This window comes from Carcharodon carcharias, chromosome 1, assembly GCF_017639515.1.
Source record: "Carcharodon carcharias isolate sCarCar2 chromosome 1, sCarCar2.pri, whole genome shotgun sequence".
Taxonomy (NCBI): Eukaryota; Metazoa; Chordata; class Chondrichthyes; order Lamniformes; family Lamnidae; genus Carcharodon; species Carcharodon carcharias.
Genome location: NC_054467.1, coordinates 220,317,368 through 220,343,320, shown reverse-complemented (window position 1 = coordinate 220,343,320; position 25,953 = coordinate 220,317,368). Strand labels below are relative to the sequence as shown.

The 25,953-nt window shown below is 43.5% G+C and overlaps 1 protein-coding gene across 1 annotated transcript in view; it reads left to right on the top strand.

The window, feature by feature from the left end:
* Positions 1 to 6,729: 6,729 nt before the first annotated feature.
* dcc (DCC netrin 1 receptor) overlaps positions 6,730 to 25,953 on the top strand; it is a gene marked incomplete at its 5' end in the record, with an annotated part of 933,706 nt that continues 914,482 nt past the window's right edge. The window contains one exon of the mRNA XM_041183487.1: positions 6,730 to 7,054. Within this exon, the coding sequence (XP_041039421.1) occupies positions 6,730 to 7,054 (325 nt within the window). The remainder of the gene's footprint in view (positions 7,055 to 25,953) is intronic.

The window sequence follows — 25,953 nt, the reverse complement described above, 5'->3', positions numbered from 1 at the left end:
AGCAGCTGCTGCCTCAGGAACAACTCCAGAGGCCTATCATCAGCCCTTTACTGAGCATTGACCTGGTCCCAGCAGTCTTCTGACTGGGGGCATCCTGGGCACTCTCTGCATCCACCTGCACCTCAAGTGAGTGTGAAGTGCCCTCACCAGTGTGCACCGAGATACTAGACACCGATCTTGTCCCCACCGAGGTGCTGGTATCAGCGCTGGTGCCTGCTTGACAGAAAGAGTTGATGCTGGTGAGTGCTCAGCATGCTGGCCCTCCGGGGTCAGGGGTGGGCCTTCAGGCTCCTCACAACGTGGGGCTGCTGGTGAGCCCAAAAGGGAGGAGAAGGACATGTCGATAGTTTAAGTCATGACGCTGTCACTGTGCATGCCAAGCATCCTCGTGAGACAGAGATATGAAATATGGTGCCCTTGTGTTTCCATTATCAAGGGCATTCCAGATTCAAGGCTCACGTCAATGTACAGACTACACTGGAATGGTTGCAAAAAGCCACATTCTCACCTCAGTGCACTGCACTCCTACCTCCCTCTGGCACCACAACCTCACCACAGTCGCTTGACCAAGGTGCATGGTGCCTCTCCAGCTCCAGGGCCTTCTGCTCATATTGACTGAAGATGAGGAGGTGTGGAGGTCCCCTGCCAGTCCGCAACCTCTATGCATTGTTATGGGATGTTTTCTCCTGAAAGGATAGAGGAGCATTGATTAGTCCACCCCCTACCTGCAGCGCCATTGCAACCTGGGCAACCCACTTGAGGAACAACTCACAGGGCTCAGCACATTCATGACCCTGGAGCCGCAAAGCACTCAGTCCAAGTAGCCAAGGCTCATCCCCCTTGGTCAGCTCCTGCCTCATTGACATTTGCCACTCATGCTCTTAACACCTCTGAGGTCCATGGCAGCTCTTGCCTATTCTGCAAAATGACCCATGCCAACATGGCACTCACCCTTCCTGATTGCAGGAGATCGTTAAAGCGCTGCGGGCACTGGACCCATGTGCGCCTCACCACGTCGTGGCTGCTGACTCTGGATGCCACCTCCTCGCAGGCCTTTTTGGTGAGGTGGGAGGGCCTCCTGCTCCTGTCCTTGGGGACAAGTGTTTCTCTCCTGGCTGCCACCTCCTCCAGGAGGGCAGCGAGGCACTCGTCCGAAAAACATGAGGCCGACTGCCCCACCGACCTGCCCTCCTGCCTGCCGTGTGCACCTGCTATGGTATCCATGCACAAGGCTTTGGCGTCCTTCGGTGGCAGCCTTCTCAGGGCTCCCTTGGCTGCATTTGAATCGGCTCACTGGGTCGCCATTGGATCTGGCGGACATTAAGCCCCGCCCACCCCTCCGCGTTGATTCAAAGGCCTTGTCTCAAGCTGGTTGAGCCTTAATTGGTCCACCCGCGTAAAATCGCGGTGCGCTGCCAATCACGGGTGGCTGGCGGCTTTCTGACCGCCCCCCACCCACCCCCACCGAGCACCCCCACCAAGTGTAAAATTCTGCCCCTAATCTTGTATCATAAGGCTCAGAGCAACCTCACCAATTCATTTTGACTTGAAGCTGCACTAAAACTCAAAGCTACCCCCCCAAAAAAATGATGTTCCTGAGGGACAGATGGGTAAGATCCTAATGTGAAGAATTCATTTAATTTAAATCTAACATCTCAAATATGGTAACTGTTTTAAGTTGAATTATTTGAAATTTACTTTCCAAAAGACACAGGCATAACATTATCACATTGTTCAGTATATCGCTGATTGTATCCCTTCAATTTACTGACCTTCTTGGAAGAAGAATCAATGGACCAGTATTGTTATGATTATGAGGTTTATAAGGTTGTTATGTTTTGGGATTATCTCTTTAAGGTAAACTGAAGGGGGTCATGTGACTTACTTTGAAGTCTGCCGGACAGCAAACTTGGGTAATTTGATTGTTAGAGATTAAAGGGAGCTCAGATTGTTTACTGGGAAGAAGGTGCAAGGCAGCAACATTGGAAAGACTGTGACTCTTCAAAGTAGGTAATAAGGAAGGCAAATGGAATATTGGCATTTATTGCTAAAGGAATAGAGACTAAAAATAGGGAAGTGTTGTTGCAACTGTACAAGGCATTGGTGAGACCGCACCTGGAGTACTGTGCACAGTTTTGGTCCTCTTACTTGAGGAAAGATGTAGTTGCATTGGAGGCGATTCAGAGGAGGTTCACTAGACTGATCCCAGAGATGCGGGGTTTGTCTTATGAGAAGAGATTGAGCAGTTTAGGTCTACACTCGCTAGAGTTTAGAAGGATGAGAGGAGATCTAATTGAGATATATAAGATGCTAAAGGGTTTAGACAAAGTAGACGTTGAGCGGATGTTTCCCATTGTGGGGCATTCTAGAACAAGAGACCATTGTTTTAGGCTAAGGGGTGGTAGATTTAAATCAGAGATGAGGAGGAATTACTTTTCTCAAAGGGTCATAAATCTGTGGAATTCACTACCTCAGAAGGCAGTGGATGCCAGGACACTGAATAAATTTAAGGAGGAGATAGACAGATTTTTAATTAGTAACAGGTTGAAAGATTATGGGGAGAGGGCAGGAAATTGGAGTTGAGGCCGAAATGAGATCAGCCATGATCATATTGAATGGCGGGGCACACTCGAGGGGCTGAATTGCCTACTTCTGCTCCTAGTTCTTATGTAAAGTCCCAAAAAAGTGTTGAGGATGTCGGGTTGAATACAGTTGTGTTTTAAACTATCTATTTAATTCCACAATTGAATAGAGTTGGGGTCTAAAGAATAACTAATAAGCATTTCTACCTGGATACAAGGCCCACATAATTCACTTTGCCATGGTGAATGCTTTGAGATGGGAAGGACACAGAGGAAGTCATTGTGATATCAGGCTAAAGGCTTTCCTAAAATATCACTGAATATTATAGGTAGTTTAGTCTTCCAGAGTCTGGAAGAGAGAGCACCTAAAACCCAAAAGTCTCTATGGTTTACCATTCAGGAATGTGGGTGGGAACTTATTCTTTAGACCCCAACTCTATTCAATTGTGGAATTAAACAGATAGTTTAAGACACAACTGTATTCAACCCGACATCCTCAACACTTTTTTGGGACTTTACATAAGAACTAGGAGCAGGAGTAGGCAATTCAGCCCCTCGAGCATGCCCCACCATTCAATATGATCATGGCTGATCTCATTTCGGCACTGACTGGAGAAACCAAATCCATGAAGTGTTCAAATAGGGCTGGATGATCTGCCTAGCTTAAGTTAGAGGGAGAAGCCTCCAGGAAAACTTGCACGCTGAAATGCAATTCTGGAGTTCAAAGTTTCCAGGCTTGAAAAGTAAAAGATCAGAAGTAAACTCAGGAGTTAAGAATCAGTTTGGACTGGTTCTGGGAGGATTGAATGTCTACTTAAAGGATAGTGTAATGTATACCTGTTAGTGGGTTTTCATGGTTGTGTTAAAAGTTCTGCTTTCTAGTTTAAAGTAAGTTTCCTACAAAAATAATGCTTAGACAACAGTGCCTTTAATCTATTTGTTACAGTAGACATCTTAATACGTGAAATCTTGTTGTGTCATTTGTTCAGCCATTAACTGGAAGTTCGAATTTCTTTGTAAAAGTTATTGCTCTCTACGTGGATTGTAACAGTATTATCCAGTAAAATTTCCGAAAAGTTGAAGAAGTGACTATGGTGACACCTTTGTAGCCACATGAATTCATTCTTGTAGAAGATACCTTACACATAACATAGGTAAATGTACTTCATGTGCATACTTAGTTAACACCAATCAGTGCAAAGGTTTGTAGTCTTTGTCTTACACCAGAGTTTGGAATACAGACATAGCACATCAGCGAAAGTTTACCAGACTGATTCCTGGGATGGCGGGACTGACATATGCGGAGAGATTGAGTTGGTTAGGATTATATTCGCTAGAGTTCGGAAGAATGAGGGGGGATCTCATAGAAACCTATAAAATTCTAACAGGACTAGACAGGGTAGATGCAGGAAGGATGTTCCCAAAAGTGGGGGAGTCCAGAACCAGGGGTCACAGTCTGAGGATACGGGGTAGACCATTTAAGACTGAGATGAGGAGAAATTTCTTTACCCAGAGAGTGGTGAGCCTGTGGAATTTGCTACCACAGAAAGTAGTTGAGGCCAAAACATTGTATGTTTTCGAGAAGGAGTTAGATATAGCTCTTGGGGTGAAGGGATCAAAGGATATGTGGAGAAAGTGAGTGCAGGCTAATGATAAAAACAAAAAAACTGCGGATGCTGGAAATCCAAAACAAAAACAGAATTACCTGGAAAAACTCAGCAGGTCTGGCAGTATCGGCGGAGAAGAAAAGAGTTGACGTTTCGAAGGGTCATGAGGACTCGAAACGTCAACTCTTTTCTTCTCCGCCGATGCTGCCAGACCTGCTGAGTTTTTCCAGGTAATTCTGTTTTTGTGCAGGCTAATGAGTTGGATGATCAGCCATGATCATAATGAATGGGGGAGCAGGCTTGAAGGGCTGAATGGCCTACCCCTGCTCTTATTTGCTATGTTTCTATCTTGGTGCAGATTCTAGCAGTTGCAGATTGTCCAGCAGTTGCAAGCAATATTTTGACTTCATCAGAGTGATTGCTGAGAATGATGGCTTGCATAATGAGACTTGCCAGACCTGTCCCCACTCTGCACCTAGAGCATGCGAGGTTACTGCTGGCCCTTTGCCATTACATGGCCTATTTGAACTGCTTGTCATTAGTTGGCCTTGCTTTTTCCTATTGGCCTGGCAAAGATATTGTGACTGATCATGCTGACCACCAAGATGGATACCCTCTACATACAAAAGCAAAATACTACGGAGAGGGAAATCTTATACAAAACCAGGAAATGCTGGAAGTACTCAGCAGGCCACACAGCATCTGTAGAGAGAAAATAGAGTTAACGTTTCAAATTGTGACCTTTCAGAACTTAGATGAAGACCATAATATCTGGGTGCAGAAGTAGACCATTCAGCCCATCGAGTCTGCTCCACCATTCAGTGAGATCATGACTGATCTGATAATCCTCAACTCCACTTTCCCACCTTGTCCCCATAGCCCTTGATTTCCTTCCTGATTAAAAATTTGTCTATCTCAGCTTTGAATATGCTTAATGACCCAGCCTCAACAGCCCTCTGAGGTAAAGAATTCCACAGATTGACCACCCTCTGAGAGAAGAAATTGCTCCTCATCTCTGTCTTAAATGGGCGACCCCTTACTCTGAGATTATGCCCTCTGGTCCTAGAGTCTCCCACAAGGGGAAAAAACCTCTCAGCATCTACCCTGTCAAGCCCCCTTAAGAATCTTATATGTTTCAATAAGGTCACCTCACTTTCTTCTAAACTCCAAGGAGTATAGGCCGAACCTGCTCAATCTCTCCTCATAAGAAAATCCCCCCATACCCTGGATCAACCTAGTGAACCTTCTCTGTACTGCCTCCATTGCCAGCACATCTTTTCTTAAATAAGGGGCCCAAAACTGTTCACAGTATTCTAGGTGTGGTCTAACTAGTGCCTTAAAAAGTTTTAGCAAGACTCCCCTATTTTTATACTCCATTTCCTTTGAAATAAAGGCCAACATTCCATTTGCCTTCCCTATTACCTGCTGAACTTGAATGCTAGCTTTTTGGGATTCATGCACAAGGACCCACAAACCCCTCTGTGCTGTAGCTTTCTGCAGTCTTTCTCCATTTAAATAATATTCAGCTCTTCTATTCTTCTTGCCAAAGTGCATAACCTCACATTTTCCCACGTTATATTCCACCTGCCAAATTTTCACCCACTCACTTAATCTGTCTATATCCCTCTGTAGACTCCTTGTGTCATCCTCACCACTTGCCTTCCCATCTATTTATGTGTCATCCGCAAACTTGATGATAGTACATTCACTTCCCTGATCCAAGTCATTAATATATATTGTAAATATTTGTGGCCCCAGCACTGATCCCTGTGGTACTTCACTAGTTACAGGTTACCATCCTGAAAACTCTCTGTCTCCTATTAGTTAGCCAGTCCTCTATCAATGCTAATGTACTACCCCCAACATCACGGGCTCTTATCTTATTAAGTAGTCTTATGTGCGGTACCTTATCGAACGCCTTTTGTAAATCCAAATATATTACATCTATTGGTTCCCCTTTATCTATCCTGCTTGTTACCTCCTCAAAGAATTCTAATAAATTCTAATTTCCCCTTCACGAAGCCTGCTGACTCTGCTTGTTTATATTATGCATTTCTAAATGCTGGCCACAGACCTCAACTGGCAACTTTGTTTTCTCTCTGGCATTTTCACCTGTGCTATACACCATTTTAACAGATAACCAAAATGCAGTTACAAAGTAAGTAAAGTCCATACTCTAAAAAAATTGCGCATTCTGCATTTAATCTTACAATTATACAAACATTTGATAGGTTACAATGCACAGGCACATATCATCTCAATGTGAATATTGATATCATGAGCCCAACAATGATGTCTGTTACCTATTTATTCATTTGCTATTCAAAAGTGCAATTTGCCATAGCTGGTTTCCCATTTATCTACATGTAGCTAGTGGCTAAAGTCTTGGACACACTGCACTAGGTAACAGCACATCTGCAATCATCAGTCAGCATTAACAGAAATAAGGTTGAGACACAAGTAATTTATAACTTTATTGCAGGGTTGGTTGAAACAGCACATTGTTCAATTTTTAACCCTCATTATTGTTCCTTTCTGTTTCAGGTTCCCAGATCAGAAGATTCATATCATTGAGGTTTGTTTCTGAGCCTTCGGACACAGTAACCGTGCGAGGAGGATCTTTCCTACTAAACTGCTCGGCGACAGCAGACCTTGGCCTGGTGAATATTGGCTGGAGAAAAGACGGAGCCTTCTTAAACCTGGCAATGGATGAGAGAAGGCAGCTGATGCCTGATGGATCCTTAATGGTACAGAATGTGGTCCATTCAAAGCACCATCGACCCGACGAAGGACTGTACCAGTGCGAGGCCTCAGTAGAGGGGGCTGGGACAATAGTGAGCAGGACAGCTCGGCTAACTGTGGCAGGTAAGCAAGCAAGGCCAAACCTGCCTGTTAAAGACAAATTCCATTGAGCCTAATTTCCTTGTTTTGTCCTTTCCTACAGTATTTTCTGCCAATATTGTCAATTTTATTTATACTAAAATCTGTGTAGTACAATTTTATTGCCAAAAAGCCAAAGCTATTGACTTACTGTCAACAGGATTCTAAAGTAATTAATACAACAGATCCATCCCTTCCCCTGGGAGTGCTGACTCATGCTGGAGTATGGTTCTATGAGTGTTGACAGCCGTCTGGTACTTTGCCAAACTGGGGCTTTTCTTAATCTGTGAGCTGTGCAAATGGAGCATCAATGTTGTTCAACTGAAAGGGACATCAAAGCCAGACCTGATCCTGTCTTCTTGTGATGCTCATATTCCAGTAGAGTCACCAAGCATCAATCAGTCAGCTTGTTTTTCTCCTCCCTAGCCTAAGGACCCTGAAATGGAGCATTCCGATTGTGCTGCACTGGCTACGATTGACAAGCCCTTCAAACACACGGGATAAAACCATGGACCTTTCTGGCTTGTACTGTACCTGGGAGTGAAAATACCTAACATGTTATTGGTTGGATGGTGTTAATTGCTATACTGGTGATAGGAACAGTACGTTTTCCAACTAATATTTTACAACAGGCATTGATCGATAGGTTACCTGCATTAGGAAAGATACAGGTTGGTAGAAGATTTTTATTTTATGGCAATATCATATAGACATGAAAAGTAAAATGACAAAAGATCACAAATATCCCAAAATGGTATAATTATGACATTTTCCCCATATTACTGTATGACATGGCATATTTTTGCGATAGCAAATGGAACATAGAACAGTTTTCATTGTCAGTCTGCACAGCAGTGGACAATGCAACCTAGTAAACAGCTAATAAAATTAGATTAAAAGGCATTTAGTACATGGTTAATGAGAGCAATCTGCACTATATAAGCAACCAGACTCCATTTTCAGATTGTCTTTCTTGATCTCCTTTTGTAACTTAAATGTAAATCCTAAAAATTTTGCTATGCTCTCATGTTGATATTCTGGCAACTAACCGTTTTTTAGCTGTCTTTTCTGAAGTGGACGGATAGCTAAACACTGCCACAACAAAGGAAAACAAGAACATTATCTTGGAAAACAAGAAGTTTTAGAAGGACCTGGTGATAAGATTGGATGAAGTGGGGTGGGAGGAGGCTCCTATGGAGCGCAAATGTTGGCATGGAACATTTGTGTTGAATGGCCTGTTTCTGTGCTGTAAATGCTATGTAATTCAATCTATATTAATTAAAACAGTTGATTGAATTTTTCTGATTGCCAGCAAGTCCCACACACCGGGATTGAAAATGGGAGGTAACCTGGCTTTGACGGGCAGTTGGAGCTGGGGCAACACATTGCCGCTAGTGGCCAATTAACAGGCTGGGGCCACAGTCCAGTTAAGAATTGTCCGGCAGCTCTTGGGGCAATCAGAGGTCAGCAGCTCAGCAGTGCCACTGCTACTGGTGGCCATTGCTGGGGGCGCAGCTCCAAAGAAGAGGGACCCTCAATGGTGTGACACCATTGAAGAGAGTTGAGGTAGGTTAGGTAGGTCTAGCAGCCAAGCCCTGGTGAGAGGTGGATGGATCATGAAGCACCAGTGGTGCCATTGCTGTGAGGACACCATTGCCATCAGGGCCCCCTTCTGTGGGTTTTAAGAGTGCCCATAAAAAAGGCAACACCCCCAAAACATGCTGGGCAGCTCCTGTGATGCTGATGGGGGCAAAATGCCCACTGAGGTGGGAAGTGACCCTTGATTGGCCACTTAAGTGACTCATTTGGCCTCATGGGCATCCCAGTTGCTAACATTCCTGCCACTGGCAATGTGCCATGGCAATGGGAAGACAGTGATGTCTTTCCCTGCTATTTTGCCAGCCCTCTCATCTCCCAGTCTGTCCCAAAGAGCCCACAAAGTTCAGCCCAGTAAATGAGAATTGCTACATCATAAAAGTGAGCTGATAATATTGATGTTCAAGTGGGAAGACTCTGGCAAGAGTGTTGGAAGCCATGGATCCACATTTACACATTGAAGCATGGCCAAAGCCTTTCTTACAATAATTCTCTTCATACCCTCACACCATCACTTCTGGAGTCACTACCCCAAAGGTTCAAGAATCAGTTTTATTTATCAAGGCTCTTTATATTTATCAACATGCTTTTCCTTGTGATATTATCTGTAGATGTGAGATTCAGCTTCCCTGTACACACTTACTTCTCCTCCTCTTTATTTTAGCTGATGACTTTTGGGGGTATTTGTAACCTAAGTTACAAGGTAGGAAACCCATAGGATTGGGTGAACACCTGTTTTACACCCCAGTTTATAAATAGAGTAAAATTGGCTGTGGTGTAAATCCAAAATTGCACTCAATTCTGTCAGTTCCCTGACCAGTGGAATAGGTTAAAACTGTCCCCTGAATGTCAACTTACAGTTCACTCTCCTCATCAAAGAAAATGGGCATTGATCCTTTTGGACTTTTATGAACTGTGCCAACAGTAGTAGGAATGTAGGAACTGCTAGACAAGGGAAGACCAAGGACTATCTCAAACCCTTTCTACACTCTTGGTTGCAGGTACAACAGTATTAGGCTAGGTTTTACAGCACCCACCAGGCGTGTTTTTAGCAGAGGTCATGTAAAATATGATGGGTGGCTAGCCCACTGCCTTACTGTCCACCCCTGACCTGGTTCCCATAATACGGGAGGAAGGCTGTGGCTGAAATCCAACCTAACATTTTGAGAATAATCATTAATGGGTAATTGAGCTTGTTAACAAGCCAATTGATTTGAAAATGATGCTGCCCACACCATAGTGTGGCTTGTGTGAGCAAGTGGGCGAGAGTGGGGAGTCTGCTTTTTTTCATCTGGGTTAAAAAAGTGGGAAGGACGGAGTTGCAAGTCCCCTCTTTTGGGGGGAGTTGCCCTATGTGCATCGGGGACACCCCCGTCTCCCCCACCAAGATCATTACCCACTTTGTGCCTCCTTGCCTGGCCTCAAAAATCCATTTCCCCACTCCATTCCCCCCACCCCACCTCAAGGGTGTCCAATCCCCAGTCATAATAATCAAATATCTATCAGTTAGCAGACCTGGGCCAGGATTTTCCGTGTCCACCGGCATTGGGCGTGTTCAGTGTCTTGAGCAAACAATATGGCACATTCGGTTTCACGACGGCATGAAACCAGTTCACGATCATCCACTCAGCCCTCCAATGGTGGGCCACGTTATCCGCCATTGGACATCGGGAACCTCATTGTAATACATCAGCATATCATTATTAGGCCTGTCTTCCAGAATGGTTGCCCCAGCTGGGTCATCCGCCCACATCGGCGGGAAAACCTGCCGACCTGTTTCGCAACAGCACATAAGCGACGTGTACCTGGCGAGCTGCACTTCACTTGGGATTTCAAGGTTTGTTTGGCAACCATGCTTCAGTCAGCACTCGCAGTCATCAGTGCCAGGCTTCATAGACAGCACCAAATCACTTTTAGGGGGGCTCATGGCAGGCCTTTACCTACCAGATCAGCCATACGTGGGTGGCTTTTCAATAGCTGCAGGGCTAGGGCTTGCTTGGCGAAGGGGGGAAGTGGCCTCAGGCAAGAGAAGAGGCTGCAGGACAAGGGGAAGGTGGGTAACCCAGGGTGTGGGTGGGGGCACATGTTGATATGTGCAAGTGGCCTCAAGGCAGTAAAGGCTGAGGAGGCAGTCTCCAGAGGATATAAGGCCAGTTGGAGATGTGAGGGTATGTGTGTGAGAATGGGTGGTGATGTCCCATGAGCTGGCAGTGAGTGAGATGCAAATGAATGTGTGATGGGTTTGAGTGTGTGAGTTTAGAGTGATGAGGTGGTTGCCTTACCCTGGTGGCACAGATGAGATCATTCATCCTCGATCTGCATTGGATGGCCAACATCTTCTGTGCAGCATTGGCACTGACCACCACTACCACCACCTCCCAAACCTGGTTGGTCACACCGCTGCCCATCTTGTAGCCAGAGCGGGGGTAGAGGACATCACAGTAGGCCTCCACAGTGCCCAAAAGGCATTCCAGTGATGTATCAATAAACCTGGGGGCTGCAGTCTTTTTTGCCTTCTGTGGACATCTTCCCTGCAGTAGTCATGGGCTGGAAGCACTGAGATACAACGCCCAGTGTGATGAAGCAGCGAGGTGGAATGGTGGGCGACTGAGAGCCCACCTGCCATTGAAATGGCGTGTTTCCCGGGAATGCATAAGTAATATGGCAGGTTTGGGACAATACTGCGTGAAAACCCGCCATTGCAGCTGGCGGGTAAAGTGTCATTTTACCTGTCTGCTACCGCACTTAGTGCAAATCTGGGATGATTCCCCCATGAGGTGAGGCAATTTTTAGTGTGGAGAGCTGACTTTTGGAAAGTCAGCTGTACCGTGCCCATATGCTACATGTGACACATACCACATCTCAAATTACTTATACACTGCGTCCCAAAATGTTATTTTCTGGATTGAAAATAATCACTGTGAGCTCTTGAACAGAGAGAAGATGTACCAGCAGCTAGGGACCAGAGGATAATGCAGAAACTAAACAGCAACTGCTGGAAACACTCAGCAAGCTTGGCAACATCTTTGAAGAGAGAGATAGTTAACATTTCAAGTTGAGGGGTGGTATCTGGGATTTCTGTGCCAGACATTACGATGCTCCTCTTCTTTCTCTGAAAGTAGTAGAACAGGAGAGGTCTAAGAAAGATCCACGGTTTCAATATTTAGAGAGGTTGCAATAATTTTTTTTGTATTCTTCCTTGGGATGTCGCTGGCTAGGCCAGCATTTATTGCCCATCCTTAATTGCCCTTGAGAATCTCTTGGAAACAATATTAATTGCAGTTCCTGATGCACACACCAAAATAGTCCATCTGGCAAACCACTGCAGCTGTCTTCTGGATCTAGTTTGAGTTCTGTTCCAGTCTGCAAGGACTCTTCTTCCAGTTATCTGCCAGAAATGAGCCCCAGCATTTCTTTGAAATCTGCATTCTAATCCAGAGAGGCAGGTAAGGAAAATGGAGTGGGATTTCAAGCCATGCCCTCTCACAACCATTTGCACATAACTGGTAGAGAAAAAGGTGGGTGTTGTAGTATGCTTCAGGAGTGTGGAGGAAAATGGTTCCAGCAAGTTTTTGGAAGCAAGGACTCAGCAGGAGGCAACACCACTCCGCTTTTCTCCATTTTCTGCCAGAAATTTCAGAAGGCAATCTAGGTCAGTGTTTTTATGACAATTCAGACTTGAATCTAAAGGAGGAAACTAGTAATTTACAGCAATCTCCAAAACTGTGCCTGAAGACAAATGCTACGTAAAGTGGTATCCTTGCAATGTCTTCTTCAAACCACTACTTTATTGTGAGCTTCCAAATCCCCGAGTCTATTCTTACAAGCTTATCTGCAGCCAGTTTATCTTTCAATGATTTACTGTATTATTATACAATTCTTGGTTCATATATACAGCTGTCTGGAATTCCCAACATATAACACATTGACAGATTGAACATTCATATTCTGTAGCAAGAGGTTGAAATATGATAAACTGAGACACTCAGGGACTCTCTAAATATTGAAACTTTTCAATTAACACATCATCTCCTAACAATGCTGTCACATTGTGATATCGTGATAATTGTGATGTTTCTCAATCCTATGTATGAATCATAAAGGCATGATAGTTTTCAATCAGACATCCCTTCAAACTAACAGTGCTGAATAATTTCACACAAAAAAATCTCAAGGATTTTGCTGGTTTTCTTAATGTAATTTTCAAAAACAGTTTTCTCAGCTCTAGGGGCTATTAGGAAATGAAAGATCCATATTTATTAAAAACTCGGATGTAGAAATTTCTTGTCATTTTGTTAATGACCAGCTCTTGGTAATGAAGAATTCTACCCATACCAAAAGCATTTAACACCTTCATTCTTTTTTCTTGGGTTGTTCCTGTTGAAAGTATCCATGGTGCAGAAGAGACTGGATAATGCTCTCTTCAGGCAGAATGATTGATACGATCTACATCTCTTTAAATGCAAGTTGCATTCTAAAGCCCAGTCACTTAGAATAGTGTCAGGTTTCTTTGAAATTGTTCTTCCTATCCTTGTAAGAAGACACATGCAGCTCTCTGGCATCTCATTGAATTGTCTATTCTTGGCATGAGCCAAAACAGCGAACGCCAATGGACTATTTGGTAATGGTGTATATACTCTATATATTCATGCACACACAAAAAACCCACAAGCACATAAGAAAATAAGAACTAAAGAAGTAGGAGCAGGAGAAGACCACTCGCACCGCCCTCCCACTTCGCCCCAAGTCTGCTCTACCATTCAATATGATCACGGCTGATCTTGGGCTTCAAATCCATTTTCCCACCTGCTCCCCATCTTCCTTAATTCCCTGAGAGACTAAAAATCTGTCTATCCCAGCCTTAAATGTATTCAGCGATGGAGCATCCACAACCCTTTGGGGTAGAGAATTCCAAAGATTCACAAATATTTGAGTGAAGAAATCTCTCCTCATCTCAATCCCAAATGATTGGCTCCTTACCTTGAGACTGTGCCCCTTTGCTCTAGATTCCCTGACCAATGGAAGCAACCTCTCAGCATCCATCCAATCAAGCCCCTTCATAATTTTGTAGGTTTCAATGAGATCGCCTTTCATCCTTCTAAACTCCAGAGAATATAAACCCAATTTACTCAGCCTCTCATCATAGGAAAACCCTATCATTCCAGGGACCAATTCAGTGAGCCTTCACTATAGCACCGCCAATGCAAGGGTATCCTTCCTTAAATGTGGAGACCAACTTGAAAAATCCCTGTTTATGCCCACTCTGTTTTCTGTCCATTAACCAATCAATCCATGCTAATATATTACCCCCAATTCCACGAGCCCTTATTTGCCCATTAACCTTCAGTGCAGCACCTTATTGAATGCTTTTTGGGAGTTCAGGTATACTACATCTACTGGTTCCCCTTTATTTACCCTACTAGTTACATCCTCAAAAACACTAATAAATTTGCAAAACAGGATTTCCCTTTAGTAAAGCATGTTGACTTGTCCTAATATGCTTCTCTACGTGTGTTGTTAAGATTTCCATAATTATAGATTCAAGTATTTCTCCAACAACTGATGTTAGGTTAACTGACCTGTAGTTCACTGTTTTCTCTCTCCCTCCTTTCTTGAAAAGTGGTGTAACATTTGCCAACTTCCAATCTAGTGGGACCATTCCAGAATCTAAGGAATTTTCTAAAATCATAGCTGGCACATCCACTATCTCTGCAGCTATCTCTTTTGTAACCTTAGGGTGAAGGCCATCAGATACCGGTGGTTTGTTGGATTTTAGTTCCTTAAATTTCACCAATACTTTTTTATCTCTGCTGATATTAATTTCCCTAATCTGCTACCCTTTTTGGTCCCTAGGTTTTCATCTATTTCTTTTTTTAAAATTCATTTACGGGACATGGGCGTCACTGGTTAGGCCAGCATTTATTGCCCATCCCTAATTGACTTTGAGAAGGTGGTGGTGAGCTGCCTTCTTGAATTGCTGCAGTTCCTGTGGTGCAGGTACGCCCACAGTGCTGTTAGGGAGGGAATTCCAGGATATTTACCTGGCAACATTGAAGGAATGGTGATATATTTCCAAGCCAGGATGGCGAGTGGCTTGGAGGGTTACTTCCAGGTGGTGGTTCCTTGTCCTTCTAGATGTTCGCAGTCACAGAATCACAGAATTGTTATGGTACTCAGCCTATCGTGTCTGCACCGGCTCTCTGAGTATTTTAACTTAGCACCTGTAGTACCTTAGAACTTGTGTCTTCTACTGTGAAAACAGATGCAAAATATTTGTTCAATGCCTCCACCATTTCCTCATTTCCCATGATAATTTCTCCTGTCTCTCCTTCTAAGGGACCAACATTTACTTTAGCTATTCTCTTATTCGTTTAAATTTAAGACTTTCGATTCTGACTGGAATATGTCACTTTCAAACTAAACATGGAATTGAATGGTATTATGATCACTATTTCCCAATGGATCTTTTACTATGGCATTACTATTTAACCGTGCTTCATTACACAACATTAGATCTAAGGAAGCTTTATCCCTAGACCATTCCACTATGTACTGCTCCAAGGAACTATCACAAAACCTTCTACAAACTCATCTTCTGGATCATTCTTGCCAATTTGGTTGTTGCAGTCGATATTAAGATTAAAGTTTCCCACAGTTATTATATTTCCTTTGTTACAGGCTCCAATAATTTCTTGTTTAATGCTCTCCCTAGTGGTATAACCACTGGTAGAGTGTCTACAAACTACTTCCACAGTGTTTCCTGACTCTTGCTATTCCTAATTTCCACCCATACTGATTCTACTTCAGGACTTGCAAATGCCAGCCAGATCTTTTCTCACTAATGTCCTTATATCATCCTTTACTATAAAGGCTATCCCACCTTCATTGCCTTTCTATCTGTCTTTCTGAAATATTGTGTACCCTAGAATATCTATTTACCAACTTTGATCACCTTGTAACCATGTTGCTGTAGTGGCAATTAGATCTAAATCATTTACTCAATTTGTGCCACTAATTCGTCTATCTTATTGCAGATGCCTCATGCACTCAGATAAAGAACCTTAAATTTTTTTTAACTTCTTTTCTCTCTAATGATCTTATTCACTGATGTACATTTTCTGTTAAACTCTCTGTCCCTTCCTGTCGCACTCTGCTTGTCTTTGCCCACATTAGTATACAGTGCCAGTACCTCGACCTTTCTCTTTGGATTTCTAAGTCTCCCTTCACCCAAACCCTCTGCCTGCTATTAGTTTAAAGCTCTGTCTACAACCCTAGTTACACAATTGACCAGGACACTGGTCCCAGCCCATGTGCATGTACACACACATTCCCATAAGGATACTAATATGGAGCAGGAGTCCTGGCTAACTTTGCCTATCTAGTTCAAGGACACTAATGCTAACTGTTGAGACCAGCTAATTCATCACAGAATGGTGATTGAGTGTAAGGACAAATATTTGCTCTATGTAGATGATCCATCTTGGCCTCATCTGGAGGTTCCCAGCATCACAGATGCCTGTCTTCAGCCAATTCGATTCACGCCACATAATATCAAGAAAAGGCTGAAGGCACTGGTACTGCAAATTGGGAGGCAATGGCATATGGGGAGGCAACGGCATAGTAGTATTGGCACTGGACTAGTAATCCAGAGATCCAGGTAATGGTCTGGGGACTCAGGTTCAAATCCCACCATGGCAGATGGTGGAATTTGGATTTAATAAAAATCGGGACTTAAAAGTCTAATGATGACCATAGAACCATTGTCAATTGTTGTAAAAACCCATCTGGTTCACTAATGTCGCTTTAGGGACTCCACATGACTCCAGACCCACAGCAATGTGGTTGCCTCTGAAATGGCCTACTCAGTTGTAACAAACCACTACAAAGTCACAAAAACGGAATGAAACTGGATGGACCACTTGGCATTGACCAAGGCACCGGAAATGACAACGGGAATCTCAGCCCTGTCGACCCTCCAAAATCCTCCTTACTAACATCTGGGGGCTTGTGCCAAAATTGGGAGAGCCTGACATAGTCATCCTCACGGAATCATACCTGAGAGATAATGTCCCAGACACCATCCCTGGGTATGTCCTGTCCCACTGGCAGGATAGGCCCAGCAGAGGTGGTGGCACAGTAGTATACAGTCGGGCGGGAGTTGTCCTCGCAGTCCCCAACATCGACTCCAGACCCCATGATGTCTCATGGCATCAGGTCAAACATGGGCAAGGAAATCTTCTGCTGATTACCATTTACCGCCTCTCTCAGCTGATGAATCAATGCTCCTTCATGTTGAACATCACTTGGAGGAAGCACGGAGGGTGGCAAGGGCACTCTGGGTGGGGGAACATCAATGTCCATCACCAAGAGTGGGTCAATAGCACTGACCAAACTGGCTGAGTCCTAAAGGAAATAGCTGCTTGACTGGATCTGCAGAAGGTGGTGAGGGAACCAACAAAAGGGAAAAACATACTTAACCTCATCCTCACCAGCGTACCTGCTGCAATTGCATCTGCCCATGACAGTATCAGTAGGAATGACCACTGCACAATCGTTGTGGAGACAAAGTCCTGCCTTCACATTGAGGATACACCCCATTGTGTTTTGTGGCACTACCACCACACTAAATGGGATAGATTTTGATCAGATCCAGCAGCTCAAGACTGGGCATCCATGAGGCGCTGTGGGCCATCAGCAGCAGCAGAATTGTATTCAACCACAATCTATAACCACATGGCCTGGCATATCCCCCATTCTACCATTACCATCAAGCCAGGGGATCAGCACTGGTTCAATGAAGTGTGGAGGAGGGCAAAAAAACGAGTAAAAAGTAAAGATGAGTATTAGTGTGATAGGGTAAGACTGTGTGTGCCTGGCTTACTCCCAGTCTCAATCCACTGTGAGACTGGATGAGAGTGCATGATGGTATGTGTGGGTAAACCCTGATACTGGGAGTGAGCCAGACGTATGGACACACTCTGCCCCCGCACACATTCTGTTTCTTCTCTCTCCCCCCTCACACTCTCTCCCTCTGCCCTTCAAACTCTCTCCCTCTGCCCCCTCACACCCTCTTCCTCTGCCACCCTCACACGCTCTGTCTCCTCTACCCCCACCCACAGCCTCTCTCCCCCTTACATCCTATCCCTCTCCTCCCTCAAACCCTCTCCCCCGCCTCCCTCAGACCCTCATCTCCCCATCACACACTCTCTCCCTCCCCGCACACAGTCTTCCTCTCCCCCACACACACTCACACATTCTCTCTCTCTCCCCACTCACATGCTCTCACTCTCTCTCCCCACTCACAGTCTTTGGCTGGAATTTTCCAGCCCTTCACACTGGCGGGATCTTCCGGTCCCACTGATGTGAACAGAGATTTCAATGGCTTGCCGGCCCCACCGCAGGGGAATCCACTGTGGCTGGGGTGTGGGGTTGTGTGGAGGTGGCTAGAAAATTCTGGCCTCCCTCTCTCTCTTTCCTCCTCACACACTCTCCCTTTCTCTCCTCATCACACATAATCTCTCTGTCTCCCCCTCAACACACACACAGTCTCTCACTCTCCCCCATCACACACTCTCTCTTCCCCCCACACATTCCTTCTCTTGCATCTTACACATTCTCTCTCTCCCCGCTCACTCTTTCTCTCTTCCCCTCACACACTCCCTCTCTCTCTCACCCTCTCTCTCTCTCTGTACCCCCTTCACACACTCTCTCACGCAATCTCCAGTTACTCACCTAATCAGATGCCAATGGGTCCTGCTCCTGCTACCTCTTTCTCCATTCTGGACACCTGGTCCTGGCTTCCCGGCATCTCCACTTGTGGGCTCCCCAACCCTCATCTCCCTGCTCCTGGGTTCAATGACCCTCAGCCCCACCCCCGCCCCTGGGTTCAATGACCCTCATCTCCCCGTTCCTGGGTTCAATGGCCCTCATCTCCCCGCTCCTGGGTTCAATGACCCTCAGCTCCCCGCTCCTGGGTTCAATGACCCTCATCTCCCCGGTCCTGGGTTCAATGACCCTCATCTCCCCGGTCCTGGGTTTAATGACCTTCAGCTCCTCGCTCCTGGGTTCAATGACCCTCAGCTCCCCACTCCTGAGTTCAATGACCCTCAATGGGCTGCATTAGACAAGCCTGTTTTACTGAGTGAGTTCATACTTATTCACAGAATGCAACTCATAATCCTTGCCCCTCTTTGGGACAATCTGAAAGCATGCAAATGCCTGAGATGATCCCTGTCAACCTTAGGTTGAGAAGGACAGATCCTCAAGTCGCTTAATGGGTGTAAAGGACTGATCAGTCTCTCTCTAAAGGAAAGGAACCAGCTGAGAAAATTAAATCCTCCCAATAGCTCTTTTTATCAAGTTTCAGACGTATTTTAATATTCCGGATGTCATGAGTGTCTGGAAATTTTTCCTCAGTAATATGCCGCCCCACCAAAAGGTGTATAGATTCAGGTTCACAAGATAGCGATTAAGAAGACTATGTGAGACAATATAAATTCTAGAGCATTTAGAAGTTTACTAAAGAACTTCACATGTAAGTCACAGTTTGGTGAGACAGTAAATCACAAAATTAACAGTTCTAAGATAGAAAATACAATCTTCCTTCTAGTAGAGAACCCATTGCTTAAATTCAACTTTTGTTAGTTAAAAATTTAAGTAGAATATCCATAAATTATTAAAGTAACATTTACTTTTATTCCCCAAAGGAAGACCACAGAGTTAGCAAGATGACTCTGTCCCAGTTATGTAGAGAATTATCATTGCCAAGTTCTAATAGTTATACCTTTACTTTGAGAGACACAGGAGCAAATTCAGCGAATCTAAAATTTCAGTGTGTACTTTCAATATTTATAGTTTTTGAGGTTACATGACTAATTTCTTATGTATGGTAGAGGGTATCTTATTTGTAATTAAGTTCTTTCCTCTTCATGTTCCAAATAAGGTTTGTATCACTTAACTTCTAAGTAGGAACAGTCCCAGTTTGATTTCTGAGCAGGCGAGGACAGGAGTACGCTTGCGAGTCTCAAAATAGGCAAACTTCATTCATCACCTAGCTGTGTTTTAAGATTATTATGCAGTTTTTGGGTTGGGTTAGCTTTGTAAAGATTCAGTTGATTGTGGTTTAGAGCTCTCAATATAAAATCATCTTATCCAATACTACGTTGTGTAGCTTTCCTGACAGTTTGCAAAAGAAAGCATGTTTTATTTTGTGACTTTGGGTGTGGATCTCTCTTATCAGGGATTCTATTATTGCTGCAAGAAGAGGCAAGTCCCTTCATGCAGAACCCCACAGCTTTGACATGTGAACTGTACTTAACCATTCAAAAAAAACCTTTTAATTTTTTACTCTTTTCACCTCATAACCCCTCATTATGGCCAGATTTCTTCGCACAATCTGAAGTGAGCCACGTCCTTGTCTGAATCATGCATAAGATAACGATTAATGTTGCCCCAAATCTAGCTGTACAAGATACCTAACAGGATGCTTTGTAGAAATGTTACACCAATGGTGTTGTAATTCAAGAACCTGGTACATGTTAACAAAGGACTCATTGTACTTGATCCTTATGGCCATGATTTAGCCTCTCCACTAAACTGCATCTTAGTCACTAACGTGGCATTTGGTAGTGCAATGGTTAAGTCACTGGGCTTGTAATCATGTAGTATGCATTCAAATCTCAGTATGGCATCTGGGAAATTTAAGTTCAATAAATTTGAAATGAAAGGCTAGTTTCAGTAATGGTGACCATAATACTATCACATTGTTAATAAAAATCCATCTAGTTCACTAATGTCCTTTAGGGAAGGAAATTTGCTGTGCTTACCTAGTCTAGCTGACATGTGACTTCAGTTCCATAGCAAATGTGGTGGACTGTTAACTGCTCACTGAATTGGTCTACCAAGTCATTCATTTGTATCCAAGAAAGTGGTTCATGGGCGATTAGTGATGGACAATAAATGCTGGCCTTGCCAGTGCTGCACAGATCTGTGAATGAATTTAAAAAAAGCTGTTGTTATACCAAGCTGCAACAGATTTCAATACTAAAAGCGGAAAGAATATCAGAGGCTGTAGTAAAGTGTGCTCCATTCTGTCCTTGTAAGAAGATTGCCAACTGTTATGTATTTGGATTTTTCTTGATTAGAGACCTGCAGATTGGGGTAAAGACAGGATACATTGTGAAATTGTGGTGACCTTCTTGCAATTGTTGTCCACTGAGCAATTCATTGTGCAAATAAGAAGTTTGCAGGGAAGAAACAAAAGATTGAAACTATGAATTTCTCCTAATAGACAGGAGACTTTATCAAAATTATTTGATGGGGGAAATGCTTTATACCAAGGTTTTAAACTCCCACTACACTTTCCATCAAGGAACCAAAGAAACACTAATACCGAGCAGCTTAACCTTTCCATGGTAACACTTTCATAACTAGATGTCTTACATGAAGAAGTATTTTCAGACTGAGTTAAAAGGCAATATATGCAAATGATGAAAAATAGAAGCAAATACAATCTGAAAGAGAAAGACAGACAGGTAAGCATTTCAGGTGTGACTGTTTTTCAGAGGGAACTTCACTCTAAAAGACCAGACTCTTTTGCTACTGCACATTTGTCATGGTTTCTTCGCTTTCTTTTTAATGTTTTTGGCATATTAAGTTTGTTTTCTAATAGACTTGGCATCAACAAAGAAAAGGATAGCTGTGTGTTTTTTCTTATTCCCAGTGCAAACACCAGTGTATTAAAATTCTGTGCAGGCAAACAGAAGACAGAGTCAGACACCACGACCACATCTCATCTTAGATTGTATCATTTGCAGCCAATACGGCAATTCGCAGCAATCTGAACACTTTATTCAGCTCCTCAGGAAGGTATTATACATCAATATTACAGCTGCCTGTTACTGGCAAATGATGCCTGTACATTTGGATCTATGAGCAGGGATTTTGTTGAAAAGGTTATTACTCAATTTCACTCTGATGAACAATAGCAGTGGCTGCAGTCTTTTGTTTTTGCAAGTTCAGAGGCATAACCACAAGGGGGTAAAGCTCGATTCTCCCCACATGATCTAACATGTGCCATTCTCAGCGCACAGGCTAGTGCACCTGACTCTCAGTACACTAGTTGGTGTACCCGCTTTACAGCATGTCACATTTTGCAACAAAGAAACATTAATGGGTTTTTGGAGGTTGCGATGGTCACCACGCAAGGCTCAATGCCCCTCTAAAATTATAAAAAATTAGTTACACACTGGATTCGGCAGCTTTTTCATCACCATCCATTTCCCCTCCTTTTACTGCCATCAATTAAGAAGATTCCTTCTCTTTATTCTGAAACTGTAACCTTTATTGTCTGTGATTTCATACCATCATCGAGAAAACCTCGCTACCAATGCAAGGCAGAAGTAGTGCAGGGAGCATCAGAAACATGAATGGGGCTTGAATTATCTGGCCAGCCCAGTTTCCAACCGTGGGATTACACACAGCAACTGCCCATTATGCAGCCCTGGCAGCTTTACACTAGGCCTGCAATATTGGAGTTTATAGATTTTGAAATAATCCAGGAGAATAGATCATGGAGGAGACAAGAAAGTGCTTTGGAGAGATTGAGAGACCTGGTGAGAAGATTGGTAAGGGATGAATAAATCTCCGAAAAGAGGATGAAATTGTTGGGCTTTAATGGCCTATTCTCTTCCTAACTTATGTTCTTAATGTGTCAGCTTTACGAGTTAGCACAGAGCTTTGTGCAACAGCAATGTATATCAGACAAGAAGGTCAGTGCACCCAATTCATGGCCTGTAAAATTTCCCATTCTCCGAATATAATGATCTGTGATGGAAACACCAAATAATAAAAGATACCTATTTTTTCTATCATTTTGATGAGCCACAACACAAAAACCTTGAGGGGAAAAATGAAAGACTGGCATTTATGTAGCATCGTTCATGATCACAGATGTCTCAAAACACTTTACAGCCAATGGTGTACTTTTGAAATGTAGTAACTGCTGTAATGTAGGAACCATCTTAAAAATGTACCATTTTTTTACATGTATGTCATCACATCTTGTGTTTGGAAGTGTCGCCAGTGCTAATAAAGTATGTACAGGAGGTCCTCAGGGTAATGCTAGATCCAATCATCTTCAGTTGCTTCATCAACGGCCATCCTTCCATTATAATGTCAGAAGTGAGGATATTCACTGATGATTTCACAATGATCAGTACCTTTTGCAATTCCTCAGATACTGAAGCAGTCGGAACCAAAATGCAGCAAGACATGGACGACATTCATGATAAGTGGCAGGTAGGATTAGCGCCACTTAAGTACCAGGCAATGAACTTCTAACCATCTCCCCTTGATATTCAATGGCATTACCTTTGCTGAATCCCCCACCATCAACATACTGACGGTTACCAATGACCAGAAATGGAACTGGACTAGCCATATAAATATTGTGGCTACAAGAGCAGTCTAGAAGTTGGAAATCATGCAATGAGTAACTCACCTCCTGACAACCCACAGCCTGTCCACCATCTATAAGGCACAAGTCAGGAATGTGATGGAATACTCCCCACTTGGCTGGATGAGTGCAGCTGCCACAACACTCAAGAAACTTGACGCCGTCCAGGATAGAGCAGCTCACTTGATTGGCATCCCATCCATAAACATTCACTCCCTCCACCACAGACACACAGTGGCAGCAGTGTGTACCATATATCTACAAGATGCATAGTAGCAACTCACCAAGGCTGCTTTGACAGCACCTTCCTAACCCACAACCTCTACCACCTAGAGGACAAGAGCAGCAGTTGCATGGGAAAACTACCACTTGTAAGTTCTCCTCCAAGCCACACACCATCCTGACTTGGAACCATCGCCGCTCCTTCACCATCACTGGATCAAATTCTGGAACTCTCTCCCTAACAGCACTGTGACTGTATTGCACCAGATAGACTACAGCGGTTCAAGAAGGCGGCTCACCACGACCACCTTCTCAAGGGTAATTATGGATGGGCAACAAATGCTGACCTTGCCTGCGACAGCTACCTCTCATGAAATAATTTAAAAAAAGCAGACCACTCAATGAGGCAACTAACCTTTCTCTTTATTAATGTCTGCAGGGATTTGGACCAAAAATACCAGGGTGAAAAATGTCTGAGAGACACAGGGTCAGTCACTGAATATGCTTAACACTGAACGAGGGGGAAGAAATGAAACAAAACTTGATTTATGCAACTTTAATACTTACTGGCAGGACTTGAATTTAACTGATGTGTTAATAGAATTATCAGCAGATGTACAGTATGTAACATTAATTAAAAAGTGCCAGACATGTTGGACTGTATTAGAGAGAGTAGAAAAGCTGAGATCCCCAATTAAATGACATCCAACTTATTAATTTTAATTAAATTCTTAGTTATATTTTTTGCCATAGTAAATTGTGTGCAACTTGAAAAAATGCTTTGGTTTGCCAGACTCAGAGGTGTTGTGCCCTGCAGAGGTGTAGAATCACACGTTAGTTAAATTCGTCAAATTTTTTAAAACAAGATCCAAGCTGGCAGAGGTAAAAAGAAAAACTACACATGCTGGAAATCTGAAATAAAAGCAGAAAATGCAGAAAACTTAACAGGAAGTTCCTCAGCATCTGAAAGGACTAAAATATATTTTGGGCGATAGACTATTTGTCAGAACTTTTCCCTCAGTTCTGACAATATCAAACTAAACCTGCCACTATTTTCCCTGCAGTTCCACATTATTTCCCTTACTTTTATTGTCTTCTCAGATTTATCATATTCTTGGCTGTGACCACTTCCTCATGAAAGGGCACAGGCCTGAAAGGTTAACTCTGTTTCATTCTCCACAGATGCTGCCAGATTTGACGAGTATTTGCAACATTTTCTGTTTTTACTTAAGCTTTGGAGCACCCCCAGTATTATGCATTTGTCAAGGTTATTCGCTGCCTCACAGAAAGAGAGGTTTGGGGCTCCACAACGATATGGAAACTGATGGACAGATGTTGCATGAGTTACAATTGCATGGGAAGGTGCCTGGGGAAGAGTAGCTGGGAGCAAGGTTGAGGGAACAAGTGTCTGGCAAAAGGAACATTCCCTTTGGAAAGCTAAGCAGTAGGAAAGGTCATGCTTGATGATTGGATCATGGTTTGGCAGAAGTGCTATCTGGTGGGATGGGAGGCAAGAAGTCAGCTGTCATTTTTGTGAAAGGATTGAGCGTGACCCATGAGGTGTGGAAACTCATGATAATCCAGGTGAGGTCCTTGTTGATTTTGATGAGGGGAAACTGCCAGAACAAAGGGAATTTCAAAAATTCTGGTGTGAAGAATGAAGTCACCAAAGCAGATGCAAAGGAAGTACAGTACTTCCAAAAAGAAAGGTGGGGTGAAAAATTGTCTGGGTCTAGCCAACTGCTAGAGTTTGACAGATATAATTGACAGATTGACAGATAGAATTTCAAAAGGGTGAGCAAGAGTCTGGGATTTAACAGGTAAACAACAATATACCATTCACACAGAAAAATATCACAGAAAATGTATAGTCATTAAAAACAGAGGTATAATTTAAAAAAAAAAATCAATATTAAGCCAAAGAAGGAGATATTGAAAGTGATCAAATGATAGTTCAAAAAAATGGGTTTTAAGAAGGATACGGAGGACAGGGAGGTAGAGAAGCAGAGAGACTTGTGAGGGAATTCTAGAACACAGGTTAGGTCTACAGGTTAGTTGGGGGTGGGACAAAGGGAAGGAACCTGCATAACAGATTGGAGTCAATGGGGCAGAGCGTTTGGCGGGGAGCAGGAAGGGCATGAAGGTGAGTTGGAAGTTGTTGAGGTGAGGTTTGGGTGAAAATAAAATACATAGTAAATGAACTTTGTGAATAAAACAAAAACATTTTATATAAAAGAACTTTTTCACTTGGCAATCCAGGAATGATTATCTTTCAATTTACTGAAAGTCTTTAGGTAACAAACAAACAGAAAAAAATCCTTTTAAACATGTGGGAGAGAATTTTCTCCCTGTCAGACGGGCCGGTCAGGAGCCATTTTATGTGGGCTGGCTTGCCCAGCGTGAAGCACGCCCAGAAGCACTCAGCGCTACCTGTGAGGGTGAGGGAGGAGGAGGGAGAGTCGGAGCCTGCGCTCTTTCGCACATGCATCTCTGTGCCTCAGGGAGATTAGGTGCAATTGCAAAGTTGGAAAAAAAAGATAAAATAAAATGATTCAGACATGTCACCTCAAGTGACAGTGACACATGAGCTGGGACATGTTTATGAGTTTTC